Source organism: Pleurodeles waltl, chromosome 6 (assembly GCF_031143425.1).
Source record: "Pleurodeles waltl isolate 20211129_DDA chromosome 6, aPleWal1.hap1.20221129, whole genome shotgun sequence".
NCBI lineage: Eukaryota > Metazoa > Chordata > Amphibia > Caudata > Salamandridae > Pleurodeles > Pleurodeles waltl.
The window spans coordinates 1536130012-1536152393 of record NC_090445.1 but is presented as its reverse complement, the minus strand read 5'-3'; the positions used below and the strand labels follow the sequence as shown (position 1 = coordinate 1536152393).

The following is a 22382-nucleotide window of genomic DNA, read 5'->3' as shown; positions in this document are numbered from 1 at the left end:
AGACATCCCTGTGGCAGGGAACATGGCTCCAGGAGGTCTCTGCAATGGAGGGGTTTAACAAATAGGATATGTAAGGAAATGCCTTCCTTGGCATGGTTACCCCCTAACTTTCTGCCTTTTGTTGATGCCAGTTATGATTGAAAGTGTACTGTGATTCTGCTAACCAGGCCTCTTTCCCTAAACTGTACCTTTGTTCCCACAATTGGCACAGCCCTGGCACACAGGTAAGTCCCTTGTAAATAGTACACCTGATACCAAGGGCCCTGTGGCCAGGGAAGGTCTCTATGAGCTGCAGCATGTATTAAGCCACCCTGGGGACCCCTCACTCAGCACATGCACACTGCCTCACAGCTTGTGTGTGCTGGTGGGGAGAAAATGACTAAGTAGACATGGCACTCCCCTCAGGGTGCCATGCCTACCTCTCACTGCCTGTGGCATAGATAAGTCACCTCTTGTGAGGTAATGCCTCCTTGGCACGGTTACCCCCTGACTTTATGCCTTTTCTTTGATGCCAGTTATGATTGAAAGTGTGCTGGGACCCTGCTAACCAGGCCCCACCACCAGTGTTCTTTCCCTAAACTGTACCTTTGTTCCCACAATTGGCACAGCCCTGGCACACAGATAAGTCGATTGTAAATGGTACCCCTGGTACCAAGGGCCCTGATGCCAGGGTAGGTCTCTAAGGGCAGCACCATGTCTTATGCCACCCTGGGGACAACTCACTCAGCACCTGCACACTGCCTCACAGCCTGTGTGTGCTGGTGGGGAGAAAATGACTAAGTCGACATGGCACTCCCCTCAGGTTGCCATGCCCACCTCACACTGCCTGTGGCATAGGTAAGTCACCCCTCTAGCAGGCCTTACAGCCCTAAGGCAGGATGCACTATACCACAGGTGAGGGCATATGTGCATGAGCACTATGCCCCTACAGTGTCTAAGCAAAACCTTAGTCATTGTAAGTGCAGGGAAGACATAAAGAGTATATGGTCTGAGAGTTTATCAAACACGAACTCCACAGTTCCATAATGGCTACACTGAAATCTGGGAAGTTTGGTATCAAACTTCTCGGCACAATAAATGCACACTGATGCCAGTGTGGAATTTATTGTAAAATGCACCCAGAGGGCATCTTAGAGATGCCTCCTGAATACCAGTCTGACTCCTAGTGCTAGGCTGACCAGTTTCTGCCATCCTGCCACAGCCAGACAAGTTTCTGGTCACATGGGGAGAGTGCCTTTGTAACACTGTGGCCAGGAACAACGCCTGTACTGGGTGAAGGTGCTTCTCACCTCCCCCTGCAGGAACTGTAACACCTGGCGGTGAGCCTCAAAGGCTCATGCCTTTTGTTACAGCACTCCAGGGCATCCCAGCTAGTGGAGATGCCCGCCCCTCCAGCCACTGCCTCCACTTTTGGCGGCAATGATGGAGGAGATAATGAGAAAAAGAAGGAGGGTTCACCCACCAGTCAGGACTGCCCCTAAGGTGACCTGAGCTGAGGTGACCCCTGCCTTTAGAAATCCTCCATCTTGAGATTGGAGGATTCCCCCCAATAGGATTAGGGATGTGCCCCCTCCCCTCAGGGAGGAGGCACAAAGAGGGTGTAGCCACCCTCCAGGACAGTAGTTATTGGCTACTGCACTCCTAACCCGAACACACCCCTAAATCTGGTATTGAGTGGCGACCCAGAACCCAGGAAATCAGATTCCTGCAACCTACACAAAGAAGAAGGACTGCTGACCTGAAAGCCCTGCAGAGACGACGGAGACGACAACTGACTTGGCCCCAGCCCCTAACCGACCTGTCTCCAGACTCGAAGAGCTTGCATAGCGACACATCCGACAGGGACCAGCGACCTCTGAAGCCTCAGAGGACTGCCCTGAACAGAAAGGCCAAGAAACACCAGAGAACAGCGGCACTGTTCACCTACAGCAAAATTTTTGCAACTTTGAAGCAACTTTTTTCCCGTCGGAAGTGTGAGACTTCACCCTCTGCACCCGACGCCCCCGGCTAGAGCGCCAGAGAACCAACACTGCAGAGAGGACTCCCGGGCGACTGCGACTTCGTGAGTAACCTGAACCCCCCCCCCCCCCCCCCCTTGCACCTCCACAGCGACGCCTGCAGAGAGGATCCCCCACCCCCGACTGCCTGGAACAAAGAACCTGATGCCTGGACCAAGCACTGCACCTGCAGCCCCCAGGACCAAGAGGAACCGAACTCCAGTGCAGGAGTGACCCTCCTGTGCGCCCTGCCTGCATCGCTCTAGTGACCCCAGCGTCCCTCCATTGATTTCTATGGAAAACCTGACGCCAACTTTGCACACTGCACCCGGCCGCACCTGTGCCGCTGAGGGTGCGTTTTGAGGGCTTGTGTGTGTGTCCCCCAGTGCTCTACAAAACCCCCCTGGTCTGCTCCCTGAGGACGCAGGTACTTACCTGTATGCAGACCGGAGCACCCCTGTTCTTCATAGGCGCCTATGTGTTTTGGGCCCTCCTTTGACCACTGCACCTGATCGGCCCTGTGTTGCTGGTGCAGTGGCTTTGGGGTTGAACTTGAACCACCAATGGTGGGCTGCCTATGCCCAGGAGAGTGACTGTGTAAGTGCTTTACTTACCTGAGAAACCTAACCAAACTTACCTCCCCCAGGAACTGTTGATTTTTGCACTGTGTCCACTTTTAAAATAGCTTATTGCCATTTTAACCTAAACTGTGTGTACTACTGTTTTAAATCAAAGTTCTATACTTACCTGTGTGAATTACGTTGCATTTTATGTACTTACCTCAAATCTTGTGGTTCTAAAATAAAGAAAATACATTTTTCTATATAAAAACTATTGGCCTGGAGTTAAGTCTTTGAGTGTGTGTTCCTCATTTATTGCCTGTGCGTGTACAACAAATGCTTAACACTACCCTCTGATAAGCCTACTGCTCGACCACACTACCACAAAATTACAGCATTAGTATTATCTAATTTTGCCACTATCAACCTCTAAGGGGAACCCTTGAACTCTGTGCACACTCTCTCACTTTGAGATAGTATATACAGAGCCAACTTCCTACAGGATACCATAGGCATTTCGCTTCAGGGGGATGTCTGGGGGCTCTCACATGTTATCCTTTCAGGAGTTCCAATAACAGTATTTTTTTCTCAAATACTCAATTCCACAAATACCTGCAATTTCGACACACCTTGGGAGTCCACATCCAGATTGGCAGGGTCGTCCCTGAGTTTAGTCCACTATAAACGAAGGTTCTGATAGGTGGTCTGGGCAAGCTGCTCACGAGTCTCAGAGAGAGATGGGAGGACTGGCTGGGGCAGATAGAAGAGGAGGATAGGCGGGTTGCCTTGATGGCCCTGAGGAACCAAACCATAGCCTCTCACCTCTTGTTGATACAAACATACTATTTACACACTGCATACCTTACCCCTGACAAAATGCAGAGGGCGGGTCTTCAAGCCCACTCGGTCTGCCCCCGCTGCTCATCACCCAATGCAGATTTTTTTACATGTTGTGGGCTTGACCATACATAGAGGGTCATGGCGGGTGGTGACCACTGAACTCTCCAGTGTGTTGACTGTGTAGGTGGAGATGGCCACACTGCCAATCCTGTAGGGTGTCCTTGAGGGAGTGGGGAGAAATAGGGCTGACCGCACCTTCCTGGAGATGGCGTTCATGATAGCGAAGCATGATATTGCTGCCAACTGGAGAACGGAGAAAGCCCCTGCACTGGCCCAGTGGAGACTGGACCGGTGTGCCCAGCAAGAGAAGCTGGTCTATGAGACACAGGGGTGCGCAGCTAAGTATAATAAGGTGTGGGGGAAATGGAGGGGTTTTGTGACGCCTAATAATGAATAGACTCTTAGATTAGGACATTGACAGTGAAATGTTGAACTCCATGGAGTGTGCAATGTGTTAAGAGAATGAAGTGTTGAAGTTTTGCCTTAGAATAGTGCAATTTTGTTATATCAGTGGCATAGATGTGACATGATGTTACGTCGTTGCAGCAATAAAATCAATAAAGATGTTTATAAAAAAATAAAAAATAAATACCAAACCTGCCACGGTCAGAAGACTTCACAGTTCACCCAAGTGCAATCCCATAGGAAAATATTAGAGAAAATATGAGTAAATGCTGTAAAAATGTTTCATGTCCATTCCCAGCCAAGAAGCTGATTGATTTGATACACAAGAGTACACTGGCTGCAAAAGGTATCTTTTCTGCAATAGTGAAAAGTGTGCCCATAATAGTAGGAGATGCCATGAAGAAAAAACTTAATAGTGTTAAAAACGGAGGCATTCTCGAAGACACTGAAAGGACAGATTGGTAGGCCTGTTGAAGTATTTTACAAACCCACTGGCGATGTAAGGCTTTGCATTCACCTATGAGAACTGAACGCACGCATAGCTGTGGATGAGTATTCAAGGGTGACAGGACATTATCAACACTTACCATCAGGTCAGATTAGATGAAGACACAACGTATCTCATGGCATTTATAACTCTATTTGATACATTCAGATCTACAAGAATACCTTTTAGTTTGATCTCTGTTGCCTCTCTTTCAGAGAGCTTTGGGCAGTGTTATGATGGGTTTAACAGGGGTTAAGGTATTACATGATGATACGTTGATGCAAGGGTCATTTAGACCGATCTAAACCTAAAGAAAGACTGAGGTACAGACTCTGATGGCAGGGTTTGGATGTGCAAACAGAGATTGGCGAAAGAGTTTTCCAAGTGAATGAATGGTGATACAATTCACGACTCAAAGGGTAACCAATGGTTTTGAGAAGAATGCTTACTCACCGAGGGAGGATGCATTATTAGGCATCTTTGGGGGCAATACATGGGAAGGACAATCAAAGAGGAAGGATAAATTATTAGGCATCTTTGGGCCAATACATGGGAAAGACAATCAAAGTTCTATAAGTTCACTTATTCGTATGTACTCCAGGTGGACTGAGAGATGTATAACTAAATACGTGAAAAAGAAAGAAGTTATCAACTTTCTACAAGAAATCTTTGGCAGAGAGAGGGCATCCGAGACATTATTGACCAATAATGGGATGACTGTTCTCTAAGAAAATGGAAAAAGTTTTATGCTTGAGAATAATACGAAGTATGCTTTATAATCATCTTGAAGCCAACAGGATGATTGAGTCACCGAACAGAGTGCTAAAAGGAAACCATACAATTTGTTAACACTAATGGAAATTATTAGAGAGAAGAAGTGAAGCTCAGAATGGAAATGAACAGTTTGATGCCCCATACCACCACTCGGAAAATTCTTTGTTGCGTTTCAGGGAAGGACACCTACCACAAGTTGGACCTCAGCATAGGTAAATAAGAGAACTAGTGTCTGTGATAAAGAACGTTATTGGGGAGGTTCGAAAGAAAGGGAGGGAAACACTGTTGGTTTGACAAGAAAAACTAAACCAAATATATACATGTAGAAGTTGTGATGATGTGAAAATTAGGAGCCTAATACACACGTGTAACTAGTCAAAATACTTGAGACCAAAGAAGGGAAAGGATTCTAGTACATGGAATAAGAATTGTTGTTGTGATTTAAAAAAAACATGAAGAGGATGGCCTGAGTGATTTGGAAGAGAAATGTAAATGACAAAGTTCATGAGATGGGCAAAGTTCAAGAAGGATGATAGGGTGGTAAAGAAAACTGGTTTCCTGTCAGAAAGTGCAATGGTTTTTTTTTTTTTTTTTACAGTATTACATTTTAGAGGTAATGTCTACTCTTTTCTTAACTGTAATCTAAATATATTTGTTGATAAGGAGACTGAGTAGGATAAGAGCTAGACGGAATCATTGTGGCCTGGATCGGTCTGTGCTGAGGGACCTCTGGGAGAAGTGTCTCCCTCTCTCAACTCTATGCACGTGATTCAATACAGAAATCTATGGCAGCTGCCAGACGTCATCTTGCCTAAACGCTGCCTATGTACTCAATGTAGGAACAGGTCTTTACTGCCTCATGCTCGATTCCATGTTCCTAACCTAGCACCTCTTACAGTAAGCCCCGACCGCTCGACCTCAGTGCCTCTGGAGAGTCAAGGTCTGAATGGGAGTAACTTGGTTTTCTGGTATGGAATGCGATAGCATCAGCGGCTCTGCGGAACCAGCAATGAATATGAGCCCAAGAAAAGTATCTCATTGTTTCTATTTATTCTGGTTTCTGAAGGTGGGAATCACTGTGGACTCACTTCAACCAACATGACTTACAACTTCTATCGGCTTTTCCACAAAGAAAATCAATAATATGAAATATTGGGCGAGTGGCCAGGTTCGCACTCACTGGAGACGCGAACCGCACGTCGCCAATTCGCAAAGCCTTCACAAGGCTTTCATTTCCTCGAGCCCTTGAAATGTTGGTGCTTGTAGCGGGACTAAGCTGTACCATTTAGTCAACAGATCTCCTTTGCATGGATGGAAGGCACGGGAGGAGATGCATGAAACGGTGGAAGGAATACTTGCGAAATTAGGTGGAGACCATGTGCCAACAGTGCCATCTGCTGGTCGCTAAAGCAGAGCAGCAGTTTAATGCATTCGTTGCACAGTTGTTTGTATTGTACTTAAGTGAGTTCTTGTCTCGCGCGAAAATGACTACATAGAAATGAGTGGTGAACATGGTTCTAGAGCCCTGGAATCCGACTCAACAACGTTTACAATCAGGCAAAATACTCAGGGCACAGCTGAACGCATCTTCTAGGGAGATACTGTTCTCTAGAGATGTGTGAAATTAGTGTCTATCTGAAACGAAGGCACCAGGGGTGTTCGAAGGCCTGAGGTCGATGTACACCTTTCAACCTTCAATGCGAGATAAATATGGAAGTGACAAGAGCATTATCATAGCCAAGTGGCAAATCAGTTGGCACTGTCCAGTACAAGTGCGCACTAAATCATTCTAATTACAATAAACATGGGACATCGACCCAGCTAAAGCTAGTCATTGGAGTGGTTTTATATACATCAGGTTTACTTTTATCATGGCTTTATTGGCGTAAAGTGGATTCAATGCACAAAGCTCTCGCTGAGTGGCCAATAAATTCCAAACCTTGCATTGTATTTTAGGTGTTCCGATGTTTGTCACATCCAATAAATATTGAAAGCCCTATTCAATTTCAGCAGGTCAAGCCATTTGGAATTAACAAGCATTTGCGATGCAATGGGTCTCGCATTTGCTTGAGTTAGAGCTATTGGCATTGTAAATTCATAACTGTACTTTTCTTGCCACATAAATTGGTCACCACTGCCCAGTGCTTAATTTGTCAATAAAACGGTGCCAGTGCCCAAAGCCCTCCTCTTAAACATGCGGCTGCTGCAATTAAATGTGTGTGAACACAGAATACTGAAGCAGCGGAATCCTGAAGCCATCTCGGGCCTCTTCAATCCATATAAAGCCACTCCCTGCCCCTTCAGCTCACTCTTGCAGCTTTCTGCTTTCTCCCTTTGTGACACTTTTTCGTTTTTCCCTTCCTCGGTCTTTCCCATATGAGTCTTTTGCTCGCAGTAAATGCTTGAGGCAGAGGCAGAAGCATAAGCCCCGGCCCTCAAAAATAGGTGCCGGTGCTCAGCACCGTAAACAATAAGCACAAATTAAGCACTGCCTCTTAATTTGTTCTTTTCCAGCCACATAATTCCAGTGGTCCTGTATTTAAAGCACTTTCATTTATCTTCTTCCTCTTTTTGCAGCCAAAAATGAAAAAATTGCCATTTAGCATCCTAATTTAAATCTGCCCTGCTAATTCCAATAGAACACCACCCCACCATCAGAGTTGCTTGCTGGTGGGCTAACACAATTCCCAAAACAAGACACCCACAGAGGAGTAATGAGAGAAATAAACTAGAAGGGTCACCCAAACATATCATGAGTGTTCAAAGAGTAATAGTGTAATAAAGATGTTAAGTTGGCCTGAATCATGGCCATAACTGCAATAAGGATAGCTTAATAAAACAAACAATTATCATATAAACCCAATAAAAACCTTAATCAGAAATAAATGTTTGGCATTAGACTATAATGCTGAGAACAGCCCCTAGAAGACACCACAATGTCTAGCATTTGTGAGAATGAAAATGTCACTTACCCAGTGTACATCTGTTCGTGGCATTAGTCGCTGCAGATTCACATGTTGTGCATAGCCCGCCATCTGGTGTTGGGTCGGAGTGTTACAAGTTGTTTTTCTTCGAAGAAGTCTTTCGAGTCACGAGACCGAGGGACTCCTCCTCTTTTGCTTCCATTGCGCATGGGCGTCGACTCCATCTTCGATTGTTTTCCCCGCAGAGGGTGAGGTAGGAGTTGTGTGTGTTAGTAATAGTGCCCATGCAATGGAGTGAATAAGTATGTACCAATTAAGGTTTAAATAATATATTTACAAATGTACAAAGTTGAAGATAACTTCCAAGCGGCTACAGGCTCCCGGGGAGGCGGGTGGGCACATGTGAATCTGCAGCGACTAATGCCACGAACAGATGTACACTGGGTAAGTGACATTTTCAGTTCGATGGCATGTGTAGCTGCAGATACACATTTTGTGCATAGACTAGTAAGCAGTTATCTCCCCAAAAGCGGTGGCTCAGCCTGTAGGAGTGGAAGTAGTCTGAAATAAAGTTCTTAGTACGGCTTGACCTACTGTGGCTTGTTGTGCGGATAGCACGTCTACACAGTAGTGCTTAGTAAATGTGTGAGGCGTAGACCATGTGGCTGCCTTACATATCTCGTGCATTGGAATATTCTCTAGGAAGGCCATGCTAGCGCCTTTCTTTCGGGTTGAGTGTGCCCTTGGTGTAATGGGCAGCTCCCTTTTTGCTTTAAGGTAGCAGATTTGGATGCACTTAACTATCCATCTGGCTATCCCCTGTTTTGATATTGGGTTTCCTGTATGAGGTTTTTGGAATGCAATAAACAGTTGTTTTGTTTTTCTGATTTCTTTTGTTCTGTCAATGTAGTACATTAGTGCTCTTCTGATGTCTAATGCATGTAGTGCCCTTTCAGCTACCGAGTCTGGCTGTGGGAAGAACACTGGTAGTTCTACCGTTTGATTTAAGTGGAACGGTGAAATAACCTTTGGTAGAAATTTAGGATTGGTTCTTAGGACTACCTTAATTCTGTGTATTTGGATAAAAGGTTCTTGTATTGTAAACGCCTGAATTTCACTTACTCTCCTTAGAGATGTGATGGCGATGAGAAATGCAACCTTCCAGGTTAGGAATTGTATTTCGCAAGAATGCATGGGTTCAAAAGGTGGACCCATGAGTCTTGTTAAGACGATGTTGAGGTTCCATGAAGGAACGGGTGGTGTCCTAGGTGGTATAATTCTTTTGAGGCCTTTCATAAACGCTTTAATGACAGGTATCCTAAATAGTAAAGTTGAATGGGTAATCTGCAGGTATGCAGATATTGCTGCGAGGTGTATTTTAATGGAAGAGAAGGCCAGGTTCGATTTTTGTAAGTGTAGTAAGTAACCCACTACATCCTTTGGAGATGCGTGTAATGGTTGAATTTGATTATTATGGCAGTAGCAAACAAACCTTTTCCATTTGCTTGCATAGCAGTGTCTAGTGGATGGTCTTCTAGCTTGCTTTATGACTTCCATACATTCTTGGGTGAGGTTTAAGTGTCCGAATTCTAGGATTTCAGGAGCCAGATTGCTAGATTCAGCGATGCTGGGTTTGGATGCCTGATCTGTTGTTTGTGTTGTGTTAACAGATTTGGCCTGTTGGGTAACTTGACGTGGGGTACTACTGATAGGTCTAGCAGTGTTGTGTACCAAGGTTGCCTTGCCCATGTTGGTGCTATCAGGATGAGTTTGAGTTTGTTTTGACTCAATTTGTTTACTAGATATGGAAGGAGAGGGGGAAAAGCGTACGCAAATATCCCTGACCAGTTCATCCATAGGGCATTGCCTTAAGACTGCCTGTGTGGATATCTGGATGCGAAGTTTTGGCATTTTGCATTCTCCTTTGTTGCAAATAAGTCTATTTGAGGTGTTCCCCAAATTTTGAAGTAAGTGTTTAGAATTTGGAGGTGAATTTCCCATTCGTGGACCTGTTGGTGATCTCGAGAGAGATTATCTGCAAGTTGATTCTGGATCCCTGGAATAAACTGTGCTATTAGGCGAATGTGGTTGTGAATTGCCCATTGCCATATTTTTTGTGCCAGGAGGCACAGCTGTGTCGAGTGTGTCCCCCCCTGTTTGTTTAGATAATACATTGTTGTCATGTTGTCTGTTTTGACAAGAATGTACTTGTGGGTTATGATGGGTTGGAATGCTTTTAACGCTAGGAAAACTGCTAGCAGTTCGAGGTGATTTATATGCAGCTTTGTTTGATGTACGTCCCATTGTCCTTGGATGCTGTGTTGATTATGGTGTGCTCCCCACCCTGTCATAGAAGCATCTGTTGTTATCACGTATTGTGGCACTGGGTCTTGGAAAGGCCGCCCTTTGTATAAATTTATACTGTTCCACCATAGAAGCGAGATGTATGTTTGGCGGTCTATCAACACCAGATCTAGAAGGTGACCCTGTGCTTGTGACCATTGTGATGCTAGGCACTGTTGTAAGGGCCTCATGTGCAGTCTTGCGTTCGGGACAATGGCTATGCATGAGGACATCATGCCTACGAGTTGTAATACCATCTTTGCCTGTATTTTTGGTGTTGGATACATGGTTTGTATAACTTTTAGGAAATGTTGAATCCTTTGTGGACTTGGAGTGGCTATTCCCCTTGTTGTGTCTATTGTTGCTCCTAGGTATTGCTGTACTTTGCACGGCAGAATGTGTGATTTTGCATAGTTGACGGAGAAACCGAGTTTGTAGAGGGTTTGTATGACCTGATCTGTGTGGTGTGAACACTTTGTCAGTGAGTTGGTCTCGATTAGCCAATCGTCTAGATACGGGAATACGTGTATTTGCTGCCTTCTGATGTGTGTAGCTACTACTGCTAGGCATTTTGTAAAGACTCTTGGTGCGGTTGTTATACCGAACGGCAATACTTTGAATTGGTAATGTATTCCTTTGAATACGAACCTTAGGTATTTCCTGTGCGAGGGATGTACCGGTATGTGGAAATACGCGTCTTTGAGATCTAAGGTTGTCATGTAGTCTTGTTGCTTTAGCAATGGTAACACTTCTTGTAGCGTGACCATGTGAAAGTGTTCTGATTTGATGTAGGTGTTTAGTGTTCTGAGATCTAGGATTGGTCTCAGTGTTTTGTCCTTTTTTGGTATTAGAAAGTACAGTGAGTAAACTCCTGTGTTTATTTGTGTACCAGGTACCAGTTCTATTGCGTTCTTTTGCAGTAATGCTTGAACTTCTAGTTCCAGAAGGTCTGAATTCTGTTTTGAGATATTCTGTGTTTTTGGTGGTATATTTGGGGGGATTTGGAGAAATTCTATGCAATAACCATGTTGGATAATTGCTAAGACCCAAGTGTCTGTTGTTATTTCCTCCCAAGATTGGTAATACTGACTTATTCTTCCCCCCACTGGTGTTGTGTGGAGGGGATGAGTGACCTGTGAGTCACTGTTTGGTTGCAGGTGTTTTTGGGCTTTGAAATTTTCCCCTGTTTCTAGGGAATTGTCCTCCTCTGTACTGGCCCCGAAAGCCTCCCCTTTGGTACTGTCCCTGGTAGGTAGATGGTGTTGAATGTGAGGTACTGGCTTGTGTGGCCTGACCCCGAAACCCCCCTCTGAAGGTTGTTTTGCGGAAGGTGCCGAAAGTGCCTCTGCCCTGCGGGGAATAGAGTGCGCCCATGGCCTTGGCAGTGTCAGTGTCAGTGTCCTTTTTTAGCTTCTCAATTGCCATGTCCACTTCAGGTCCGAACAATTGTTGCTCATTGAATGGCATATTGAGCACCGCTTGCTGTATCTCCGGTTTAAAGCCAGATGTTCGTAACCACGCGTGCCTTCTTATGGTTACTGCTGTGTTAATTGTTCTTGCAGCTGTGTCCGCTGCATCCATAGAGGAGCGTATTTGGTTATTGGAGATGTTTTGTCCCTCCTCAACCACCTGTTTCGCCCTTTTTTGTAAATCTTCGGGTAGATGCTCGATGAGGTGCTGCATCTCGTCCCAATGGGCCCTGTCATATCGCGCTAGGAGCGCCTGAGAGTTAGCGATGCGCCACTGGTTTGCAGCTTGTACTGCGACCCTTTTTCCGGCTGCGTCGAACTTGCGGCTTTCTTTATCCGGAGGTGGTGCATCGCCTGATGTGTGAGAGTTGGCTCTCTTGCGAGCTGCCCCTACTACAACCGAATCTGGTGGCAGCTGTGAGGTGATGAAAGCAGGGTCTGTGGGCGGTGCTTTATATTTTTTTTCCACCCTTGTTGTTATAGCCCTACTCTTGACAGGCTCTTTGAAGATTTGCTTTGCGTGCCTTAGCATTCCTGGGAGCATAGGCAGGCTCTGGTAGGTGCTATGGGTGGAGGAGAGGGTGTTGAAAAGAAAGTCATCCTCGACAGGTTCCGAGTGTAGCGACACGTTATGGAACTCTGCTGCCCTAGCTACCACTTGTGAATACGCTGTGCTGTCCTCTGGTGGTGAGGGCTTGGTAGGATACGCCTCCGGACTGTTGTCTGACACTGGGGCGTCGTATAGGTCCCAAGCGTCCTGGTCATCTTGGCTCATGGTGGTGTGAGCCGGTGAGTGGGACGGAGTCTGTGCCGGTGATATGTGAGTTACAGGTGGAGGAGAGGGTGGCGGAGTTACCTTCTTCACCACTTTTGTTTGTGGTGCTTGTTCCTGTGTTTTTGAACTCAAGTCTCCTTTTTCTCCTAATAGGGGGAAGGGTGCTGATCTTCCATGTTCCACTCTGTATGAAGATCCGCTTTTGAGTGTGGTCTACTTCAGTGGACTGTAACTCTTCCTCGAATCTATGTTTGCGCAATTGAGAGGACAGTGACTGCTCCTCTGAATAGGAGCTGGTAGTTGGCTCGGTTGCCGGTCGTTTCGGCACCGAAACTATGTCCTTACTCGTTTTCGGCTCCGAGGCGACTTTTCTCTTTTTTGGAGTCGAAACTTCTCGGCGTCGATCCTCCTCGGTGCCGCTGTCTCTGCGTCGAGCAGCTTCGGCTCCGCTGTCTCGGCGTCGATCTTTGTCGGCAGCACTTTCTCGGTCCCGAGAATGCTGCGTGCCTGTGACTCGACCCGAGTCGGACGATCTCGGCACTAGTTCGGCCTTTTTCGGTGCCGATGGGCGGTCACCGATTTTATGGGTTGAGCCATGGCCTGTTGGCAGTGGCGTCCCCTGGCCCTTGTCTGTTTTCTTGTGTGCTGGCTTCGACGTCTTACTCAATGTTTCGTGGACGTCGAATTCCTCCGAGTCCGATTCATGGATAGAGAAGGCTTCCTCTTCTTCTCCTTGTTCCTCGAACTCTCGGTGTCCTGTCGGCGTGGACGCCATCTGTAATCTTCTGGCTCGCCGGTCACGGAGCGTTTTTCGGGATCGAAACGCACGACAGGCCTCACAAGTTTCTTCCTTGTGCTCGGGCGACAGGCACAGGTTACAGACCAAATGTTGGTCTGTATATGGGTATTTGTTGTGGCATTTAGGACAGAATCGGAACGGGGTCCGTTCCATCAGCCTCGATGTTACACGCAGTCGGGCCGACCAGGCCCCGACGGGGGATCGAACTTACCCCGAAGGGCTACCGGAGCTCTTCACGATTCGGTGTCGATTCTATCTAACCCGATCCCAACAATACCGACGTAATTTTCAGAGTTTTTAACTATCTTTCCGTTCCGAAACCCGGAGCGAAAAGGAACACGTCCGAACCCGATGGCGGAAAGAAAACAATCGAAGATGGAGTCGACGCCCATGCGCAATGGAAGCAAAAGAGGAGGAGTCCCTCGGTCTTGTGACTCGAAAGACTTCTTCGAAGAAAAACAACTTGTAACACTCCGACCCAACACCAGATGGCGGGCTATGCACAACATGTGTATCTGCAGCTACACATGCCATCGAACACATTGTTATGTTACCATATAGTTAGCCCCTACAGAGCATAACCACATATAAAGAAAATGACTGAATGTATTGTAATGTAACCATATATTTAGCCCCTAGAGGGCATAGCGCATTACACATTTTCAGGGCTAGCAGGCTTATAGCAATATTACAAACAAGACCCTTAAAACACAAACTACTCTCAGCTGTAAAACTAAAGTTCCAGCCATGAGAGAGATTAAATAGACACTGAATGGAGGGAGGGGTTATTATTTTGGGGTCCCCACTAACCTAACATGGGGACCCAGAGATCTATGCAGAAAGAGAAAGTTGTGGTGAACATTTTGAAGGTGGCCCCTTGGTCCTAGGACCACCATAGGCTGAGTTATGAGTAAAAATGTTTTATAAAAGAATGCCATGCAAAGCATTATGGGATGACAGAGTGCAGCAAATACTGTAGTATGTTGACTGTAATGCTCAGAAAAGCCCATAGAGAACACCACAATAAAAATATAATTTGTAAGAAACATGGTCATGTAACCATATAATTAGACCCTAGAGTGCATTACCGCAAGAAAATAAAATAGAATAGCACAAAATAATGCAGTGCAACTATATATTTTGCCCTTACAGGGCATAATGCCTTGCACATTTTCAGGCCTAGCAGGCCCACTGCAATACTAAGGCCCTTAGAACACCAACTACTCCAAGGTATAAAACAAAAGTTACAGTCACAACAGAGCTTAAAAAAACAAGGGACTGAATGATGGGAGGGGTTATTATTTTGGGGCCCCCACTAACAGTGCGGGGACCAAGAGAGGAACGAAACAGAAAGTGTCATGCTGAACGTTTTGGTGGTGGTCCCATTGTCCCAGGGCCACCACACGCTGAGTTATGGGCAAACATGTTTTGATAAAAGGCTTGCAAAGCATTATGGGGTGACTTTTCCCGAGTGCAGTGAATATTGTAGTATCGGTTCTCCTGCAATGCCAGATATCTTTGTTTTTTAGTAAAGAATTTATCAATTATAATTGCTTTTGGGAAAGCTATGGAAGGTGAAGGGGAGAGGCAAAAGAAATTACTCTGATTAGGTAACAGTTAAACGATGTGACCAGCGCTCAACTACCACAGATGGAATTTTTGCTGTTGGTGCTGAGAGAGACAAAAGAAAAAAGTAGTTCACCCATGCTAAAGTATTGCAGAGCAACTGTGCAATACATGTAACAGGGTGAGTCTGCAAGGCGGTAACAAAGCCAAAGTAAAGCAATTACCAATGACATCAAGGTATTTTTGAAAGGAAAGCAAATGAACGAGTGAAGGTGAGGGGTGTGAGGTGGGCTAGGTTAAAAACCCACAATACTTACATTAGGTCAAAGCGCTTGCCCACTCAACCTAAAAAGGAGAAAAACGCTAGAAAAAAACCCCAATGATTTTGCTGCAGTAAGCACAAAACGTTGCCTCTGTTTGACTTTTATCAGCACAATATACTTGTCCTGTATGAAGGAGAGCGGATGTGGGACAGGTTAGCGCCTTTCTCTGCAGCAGGCAGTATCACTCCCTCTTCTATGGTCACAGAAGCTGCTCGTTCAGTCCCTAGCACGGAGTCTCATTCGTTAAAGACAAACAGTTGGTAGGACCCTACCACAGATTAGAAGCCTCGCAGCCAGTGCACAGAGGCTCCATGAAGAACAATTTCCTGGCTCGCAGATCAAACATTTCATCAATTTATGGGGGGCACTGGTGAGATGCCAGAGTCAAATACAATGTGAGGATTCTCTAGGTGTAGCTTAATGAACAAGTCTGCTTCGAGTGCATCTTCCCAGGCCTTTACAACTGGTATCACAAGGTCAAAAATGTAGGAAATTCCCTCTGATACACCAAACAAGAACATCAAAACTTTCCAGGTTTATTTATTTAGTGAATCACGGTTCTACCTTTTGTCTTCGTGGTGCTCTCAGACAGCTGACATGTCAAATATAATTCAACATTTATCCACTAAAGAGCTAAATCTTAAGCTGCAGCTGGAAATCCACATGTTCATTCTGCTGAAGCTATTGCAAGGTAGGAGAACTCCAAAACTTGCCAACCTTCACCCTAAAGATAAGCCAGCAGCAGGATGGCTCAATGAGTTAATCCGGTATCTAAAGGGATAATAAGTCACAATATGATGTCCAGGCAAGGCCAAGTCAGTAAATGGATAACCACTGAAAGGGTAAAACGAACACCCATTATTTTCAGCACTCGGGGACCACTTAAGTGCAATATGATCTACTATTTACAAACATGCCTTTCCTACCTGCTCTTAATCAAATGTTACCACTTATTAAATGTAATAAGGTAGCCCAATGTTTTCTTATGAGAAAGGTAGGCCTTGCATTAGCAAAAAACAAATTTGAGAGTTTCCACTACAGGGACATGTAAAAATTAAAAGTACATTCCTATTTATTAAATGCAATGCCTTATGGGCTGTTAAGTGCAGACCCAAGAGATGATTTATATGCATTAAAAAGGTTAGGTTTGGCAAAAGGTTTATTTTGTTGGGTCAAAATAGCAGTTTAAACTGCACAGAGAACCTGCAATGGCATGTCTGAAAAATGTTTCAAGGGCTTCTTAAATGGGTGACCCAATCAGTGCTGAAGGCCCATTAGTAGCATTCAATCTAAATGTTCTAGCTACATGCAGTACTAGGGACTTACAGGTAAATTAAATGTGCCAATTAGTTGTAAGCCAATTTCACCAAAGAGAGAGCACAAGCACTTTAGCACTTGTAAGCAATGGTAAAGTGCACAGAGTTATAAAAACAAACACATACAGTTTCATAAAACAGGACCAATGAAGGCCAAACGTTTGGGGTGGTCCTGAAGAGAGGGCCAAGTCTAACAGCACCCTTTCCAACTGTCTGTGATCTTAGGGTGCCAATTTGGCTTTCCGAAGTCCACTGAGAACCTGAAAGTTCCAAACCTTCGCACCCCCAACATAAAATCTTGTCCACTGGCTACTGATATTTTGCCTCAGTACCCATTTGAATGCCCTCTGTCTCTTTCTCTAGCTTTAATGGCTCCAGAAAATACATAATTTTAGTTATGACTGAACCGTAGCCCTAACTTCAGGACTTGCTGTATCTGGTAAAGGTTTAGTATCCAATCAATAGAAAATTACGGCCACAATCAACAGATTGAGATGTGGGTCCCAAAATAGATTGGTTGGAAAGATTAAAATTGGGTGCTTATCTACTGAATTTGCTTCTGTTTAAAGAGTAAAAACATAACCAAGGCTTTACTGTTTTTGGAACAATTTGGTTGTACGATTTCTGATCACTTGAAAAGAGGCATCAAGTCAGTGTTGACATGGGCAGTAAGACTTTGAAGAAACCATGAACTGCACCCCTGATATTACTATGTGAGACCCCTTACTGCCTAAATGGAGGGTATTTGGGTCAGGGACTTAGTACAAATGTTTTAGCTGGAAATTAAGTAGTTCAGGCCCAAGCACATCGAGGTGCCACATACTGCTCAAGCCAGAGCCACTGAAACAAAAGATACGGTGTTTTATACAAGGTTTACTAAACTATAATTTTTATCAGGTTCTACTGACAAAGCATCAAATAATTTTTGTAAGCATCAACTAAAACGCCAAAAGGTGTTCTAAAGTTCCAGTTTTCTTCAAGTACCACATTTCAGGTTATCAATGGCCATAGGGCTAAGTTACTGAAAGTCTAGCGTGAAAGTGCTACAAATCATTTTAGAATTGGATCCCACCCTAAAAGGTGCTGGGACCTTCTGGCCTTCTTTGAGTACCATTTCTTTTAATTGCTATTTTTTTATTTTCATTTAAGTAAAAGTTCAGTTTAAACTTTTAAGATATAGCACTAGCTGGTGCGTGCGCAAGAGTCATTTACTATACCATACCATGTTGTTGTGTCCAAGTTTTTAATTACAGGCATCTCAAAGAATAAGCCTTCTACTACAGAAGAGTTGAGTGTATGTAGAGAGTAACTTGTATATTAAATTGAAGCACAATAGTATTGGTGGCCAGTGACCCCTGACTGCCCCAGAACCCAGACCTCAAAAATAAGCTTCACAGTGAATCCTGCTGTAACAGCAATCACCGTTCAGAAAGTCATAAAAGTTCACTTTATTAGAACCATTTAGATTGGCGGTTGACAAGAACAGCTGTGGGTTCACTGCACCTCACTGGAACACGTTGTGCAGTGCTGGGGAATCATGGAGCAGCCCAAGCAAAACATGTCTCTTCCACTATGCTCCTGCAGACAGGATTTTGGCAGTTTTCAAACTGAATTCCACTGTGAAAGTTGACTTAAAAAAAAGAAAAAGCCTGGACTTTGCCAATTGTGAATGTTGGTAAAATGTTTTCACCCAAGCCTACTTAAGAACTGTCCTCCCACACATAAGTACAAGGCCCACGGGCCACTTACTTGATGCATCCCACGATGACCTGTACCAAAGGGTAGATGAGAGGCTGGAGCACCTCGCTGGGGTAGATGCTACTCAGGACGCGGCACCATAAATATAGGCAGTGAATGTACTGCCAGTTGTACACAGACTGGTAGGATCCCTGCAGGAGGGCAAGAGGGCAGAACATGCATTAGCAATACCTTATGTGGGAATGTCCACAGCATGAAAACAACACAAACACGGTGAAGGGCAATCAAAACTTGGTCACTAGTTCACTACTATGTCAACAACTGCCAAGAAAATGTAGTGGCTCCAAAATACAGTTCAAAGCTTTTCACGAAGTCAAATGGTTTATTGTCACATTCAAGTATTATATGGACATTTTCAAGTTAAAAATTACAAAATGAAAACCCATGCCAGCCTTTTCACAGCTAGCAACAATGCAGCTCATCTCAAACATGTTGCACTCGCTAAATTGTAATTTGTCATTTCCTCTGAAGAAAAAAGGGTGCATACAGTCTGGGACAGAAGCCACAAAGCACAGATAAATGTGCTTGTCTGAGTAGATACGAAAAAAGTTCAGTAACAAATAAGGAATGTACACAATGGAAAAAAGACCATATATTTTGGGGAATGTTGGGAATTAATTTAAAATTCCCTTGATTAACGATCGCAGGAAAGTGTGTCTGGGGACTTGAACAAGAAGTTGGCATATGACGTGCACTGAGGGGAGTGGCCTAGGTACCGAGAACAAGCCCAGTTTGTGTGATGCATACATCAAAAAGAGTTTTGCCTTAATTGTCAACCACAGAATTACCCAAACAGGCTGCCAGGTTCAGCTCTGTATGTCTGAGCACTTGTGAGAACCTGAAACGTCTGTGGCAGGGGGATTCCTCCTGCCAAGCACATACAATAGGAGACAGAAATGTATAGCAGAACTTGAGAAACACTTTGAATGTTTACATGCAATTCGGACTGACATTCCTGTTATATAGACAGCTTTAACTGGGCCTAATTACAACGATGGTGTAAAATGTTTCCCCTGTCTCAAGTCAATAGGATATTACAAGCCCCCCCGCCCCCTCCAAACAAAACACTAAGAAGGCAAAACGAAAGGAAGAGGAAAGAAAGGTAAAATGTCGAGCAAGCTCTGGGAAAACAGAGCACTGTATTCTGAGGTAAAAGAAAGCTGTAGGGGAGATGAACCAAGCTGAGGACATAGCTCCGGTCAAAGCCGGCTCTCATGCTCACGTGACCTAGTGGGAATTCTCCCGGTTAGCATTCCTTCCAGTTTGTTAAAAGCCCCGTCTCGCCATAGCAGGAGATTGAGTAAAACCCATCAGAGTGGTTTGAGACTGTCTTCTGTCCACGATTAAGCCTCACGGGTCGGGAGGATCGTCCCCCATCTATGCGGTCGGATGAGAGCAATCCCCTTCAGAAATAACTGGCTTTAGGGTCTGTCTGGGGCGCTAATGAACGCACTGCACACAATCCAATTATTCTCACCTGCAGAGACAGACAGCAGTAATCCCAGGACAGATAATCCCAGTCCGGGAGCACATCAATGCATCAGAACTAAGAGATGGTCACACTGGGCACCCCGCACGGCCCTCTAGGACATGCACTGCTATCCGAAAACTAAAACAGCACTGCTGCCAATTACCAGAGCATACCACCGACTTGGACACGGCCGCTTGTCTACTTCCTTACTCTAATTAAGATTTGCTATGAGATTAAAGTATTATAATGTAACAGGTTGGATGTAATTATGCACCAGTTACAGCCGCTTCCAAAGTCTATCGTAACCTCCAGGATTATTCTGCACCTCCCAGAGGGCTCAGACACTAGTAAGAATATAACCTGCAAAGAATGAGTGCAAATCCCACCAGCAGGGGCGGCTCCCCAGCTATAGCAAAGGAGAGTCTCTCCTCCCAAACCCCCTCCCCAGGAAAACTTTTACCATAAAACAATAATAAACTATGTTTATTATCGTTTTATAATAAAAGGTGCGTGGTCATGGGGCTGTGACGAGCACGAAGTGGGAGTACACAGCAATCCCCCTCAGTTCGCATGGATGTCTGGCCAGCCACCTAAGGCTGGCCAAACGGACATGCGCACTGGGCTCTCTCTAACCCGGCATTGTGTTGCCTGGTGGGAGAAAGCAGGCAGAGGATCCCTCTCTACCTCGGAGAGCCCTGGCTGGTGGTCCGTCCAATCCCAACACTGCTTTCATGCTGCCAGCATGAAAGCTGTGTTAGGACTGGACGCAGGGCAGGCTTGGAGCCTGTGCCTGCAGTGGAGGACCGGAGTGTATCGGAGTAGTGCGGCGAAAAAGGTATGTTTTAAAAAAAAATTATATCTCTCCCCCCTCCCTGCCCCGCCCCTTTTCCCTACAGCAAGCCGCTCTAGACACCAGAGGACGGATGAATGGAGCAGGGGGCTCAGGAGCATGACATGGAATGGGTTACAGGAAGGTGAGGCAACATGTGAAACAGATCTGCAGTAGAAAGAAATGAGGACCACTAACTAGGACAGGCAGAGGGCGCACTAAGTGAGACAGAGGTGAGATCACGAGGCCTGCAGTTAATGAGTGTGATCCAACATGTATCCAACATCATTAGACAAATGAGCAGTAATCAGCAGCAACCGCCAGTCCCTGGTTAGGTAAGTGTGTACAAAATTCAGAGACACCTAAAGAGGACCCTATAACAGGGTAACACCTTAGAAGAGTTATCTACATGATGGAACCTAGCCAAATTGTGTGTCCAATACAGGGAGCAACAGAAGACCAACTTTTCGGCATCCTTGTCACAGTTGCCAAGCAGTTGTGTGTCAGGAGTGTACAATTTAGGAAACAGCTCAAAACCTCGTTATTTTCGTCCTATCTTTCTAATTAGGTTTTCCTCTGCTGGCTCCTGTTAGACGTTAGCGCCAAGACACCTTCAAGCATTTGAGCGCTCTACAAGCCTTTTTACTTACTTACATCCAGTCCTGGATTTTTAGCCTAAAAAAACACCATCTCCTGGAACTTTTAAAGCCCCACTGATTCTTGGGCTAGGAGTCACTCATGACATCATGATCTGTGCTCTCCTAACTCCCTTTAGTTTGTTCTCTCTGATCTGGAACCTTTCCAGTCAACTGGGTACAATGCGAAGAATGGGCGCAGCTGATTCCCCATGGTTCTTGAGATTTCTCCCCCCTGTAGAATGTAGAACTGAGGGTGGGGAGACCTCTTTGCAATTATTAGATAGAATAAATCAGACCTTCTGGTGTACAAGGTTTCCCACTCAGAGCCAACCGTTTGGATACGTAACAGCAGCTTGGCACCAAAAGTGGCATGTGTCTGGCCTCTGGGAATACGACTGTCCTCACCAGCTGACTACAACTTCACCAAGGACAGAGATCTGCTTGTAGCTGTCCTCCTCCAGGATTGGGAATAAACTGTAGATTCAGGAAGAAGCTCTGTTGTAAGGCTGATTCAGAACATGAGGAGTTTCATTATTCAGCAAGAGCAAAGAAGAAGGCCTGTGACAAAGAGGACAGGATAAGGTCCAGATGAACGCAGTCTACAAGAGTGAAGTCGTCAGGCAATGAGCCACCCCGGATCCAAGAGGGGCTTGCATGCTTCCTGGCCAGAATAACTTAAGCAGCAATATCTGCATTAAAGGTCCAGGGCCTACAGGAACACATTCCAGGGCAACGTGGTGTGTGTGTGTCTGCATCAACCAAACAAGCCTGGTACCATCCTCAATCATAAGTAAACCCTCTTCTGGCTCGATAAACCCTTGGACAGATGAGCCTTTTTACTACCATTCATTCCATGCCCTACAGGCTGCAGTCATGCGCCGGTTTGGCGATTTAAAAATATTTTACATGGTCTCTCCATCTTTTACTGTTCAGGAGAAATCCACATTTGAAGTCACTGTTGTACACCAACCATAAATCCCAATTACCAGTGGTGCTTGGCTGACACGGCGGGGTCAGTAGTTTCCCCAACTCAGAGATACAGGCCGCT

At 45.3% G+C, this 22382-nt stretch overlaps 1 protein-coding gene across 2 annotated transcripts in view; it reads right to left on the bottom strand.

The window, feature by feature from the left end:
- Positions 1-22382, bottom strand: part of NOC2L (NOC2 like nucleolar associated transcriptional repressor) — a 432367-nt gene that overhangs the window by 260319 nt on the left and 149666 nt on the right. For both annotated transcript variants that reach the window (XM_069241122.1, XM_069241123.1), the window contains exon 11: positions 18388-18527. In XM_069241122.1, coding sequence (XP_069097223.1) covers positions 18388-18527 — 140 coding nt within the window. The remainder of the gene's footprint in view (positions 1-18387; positions 18528-22382) is intronic.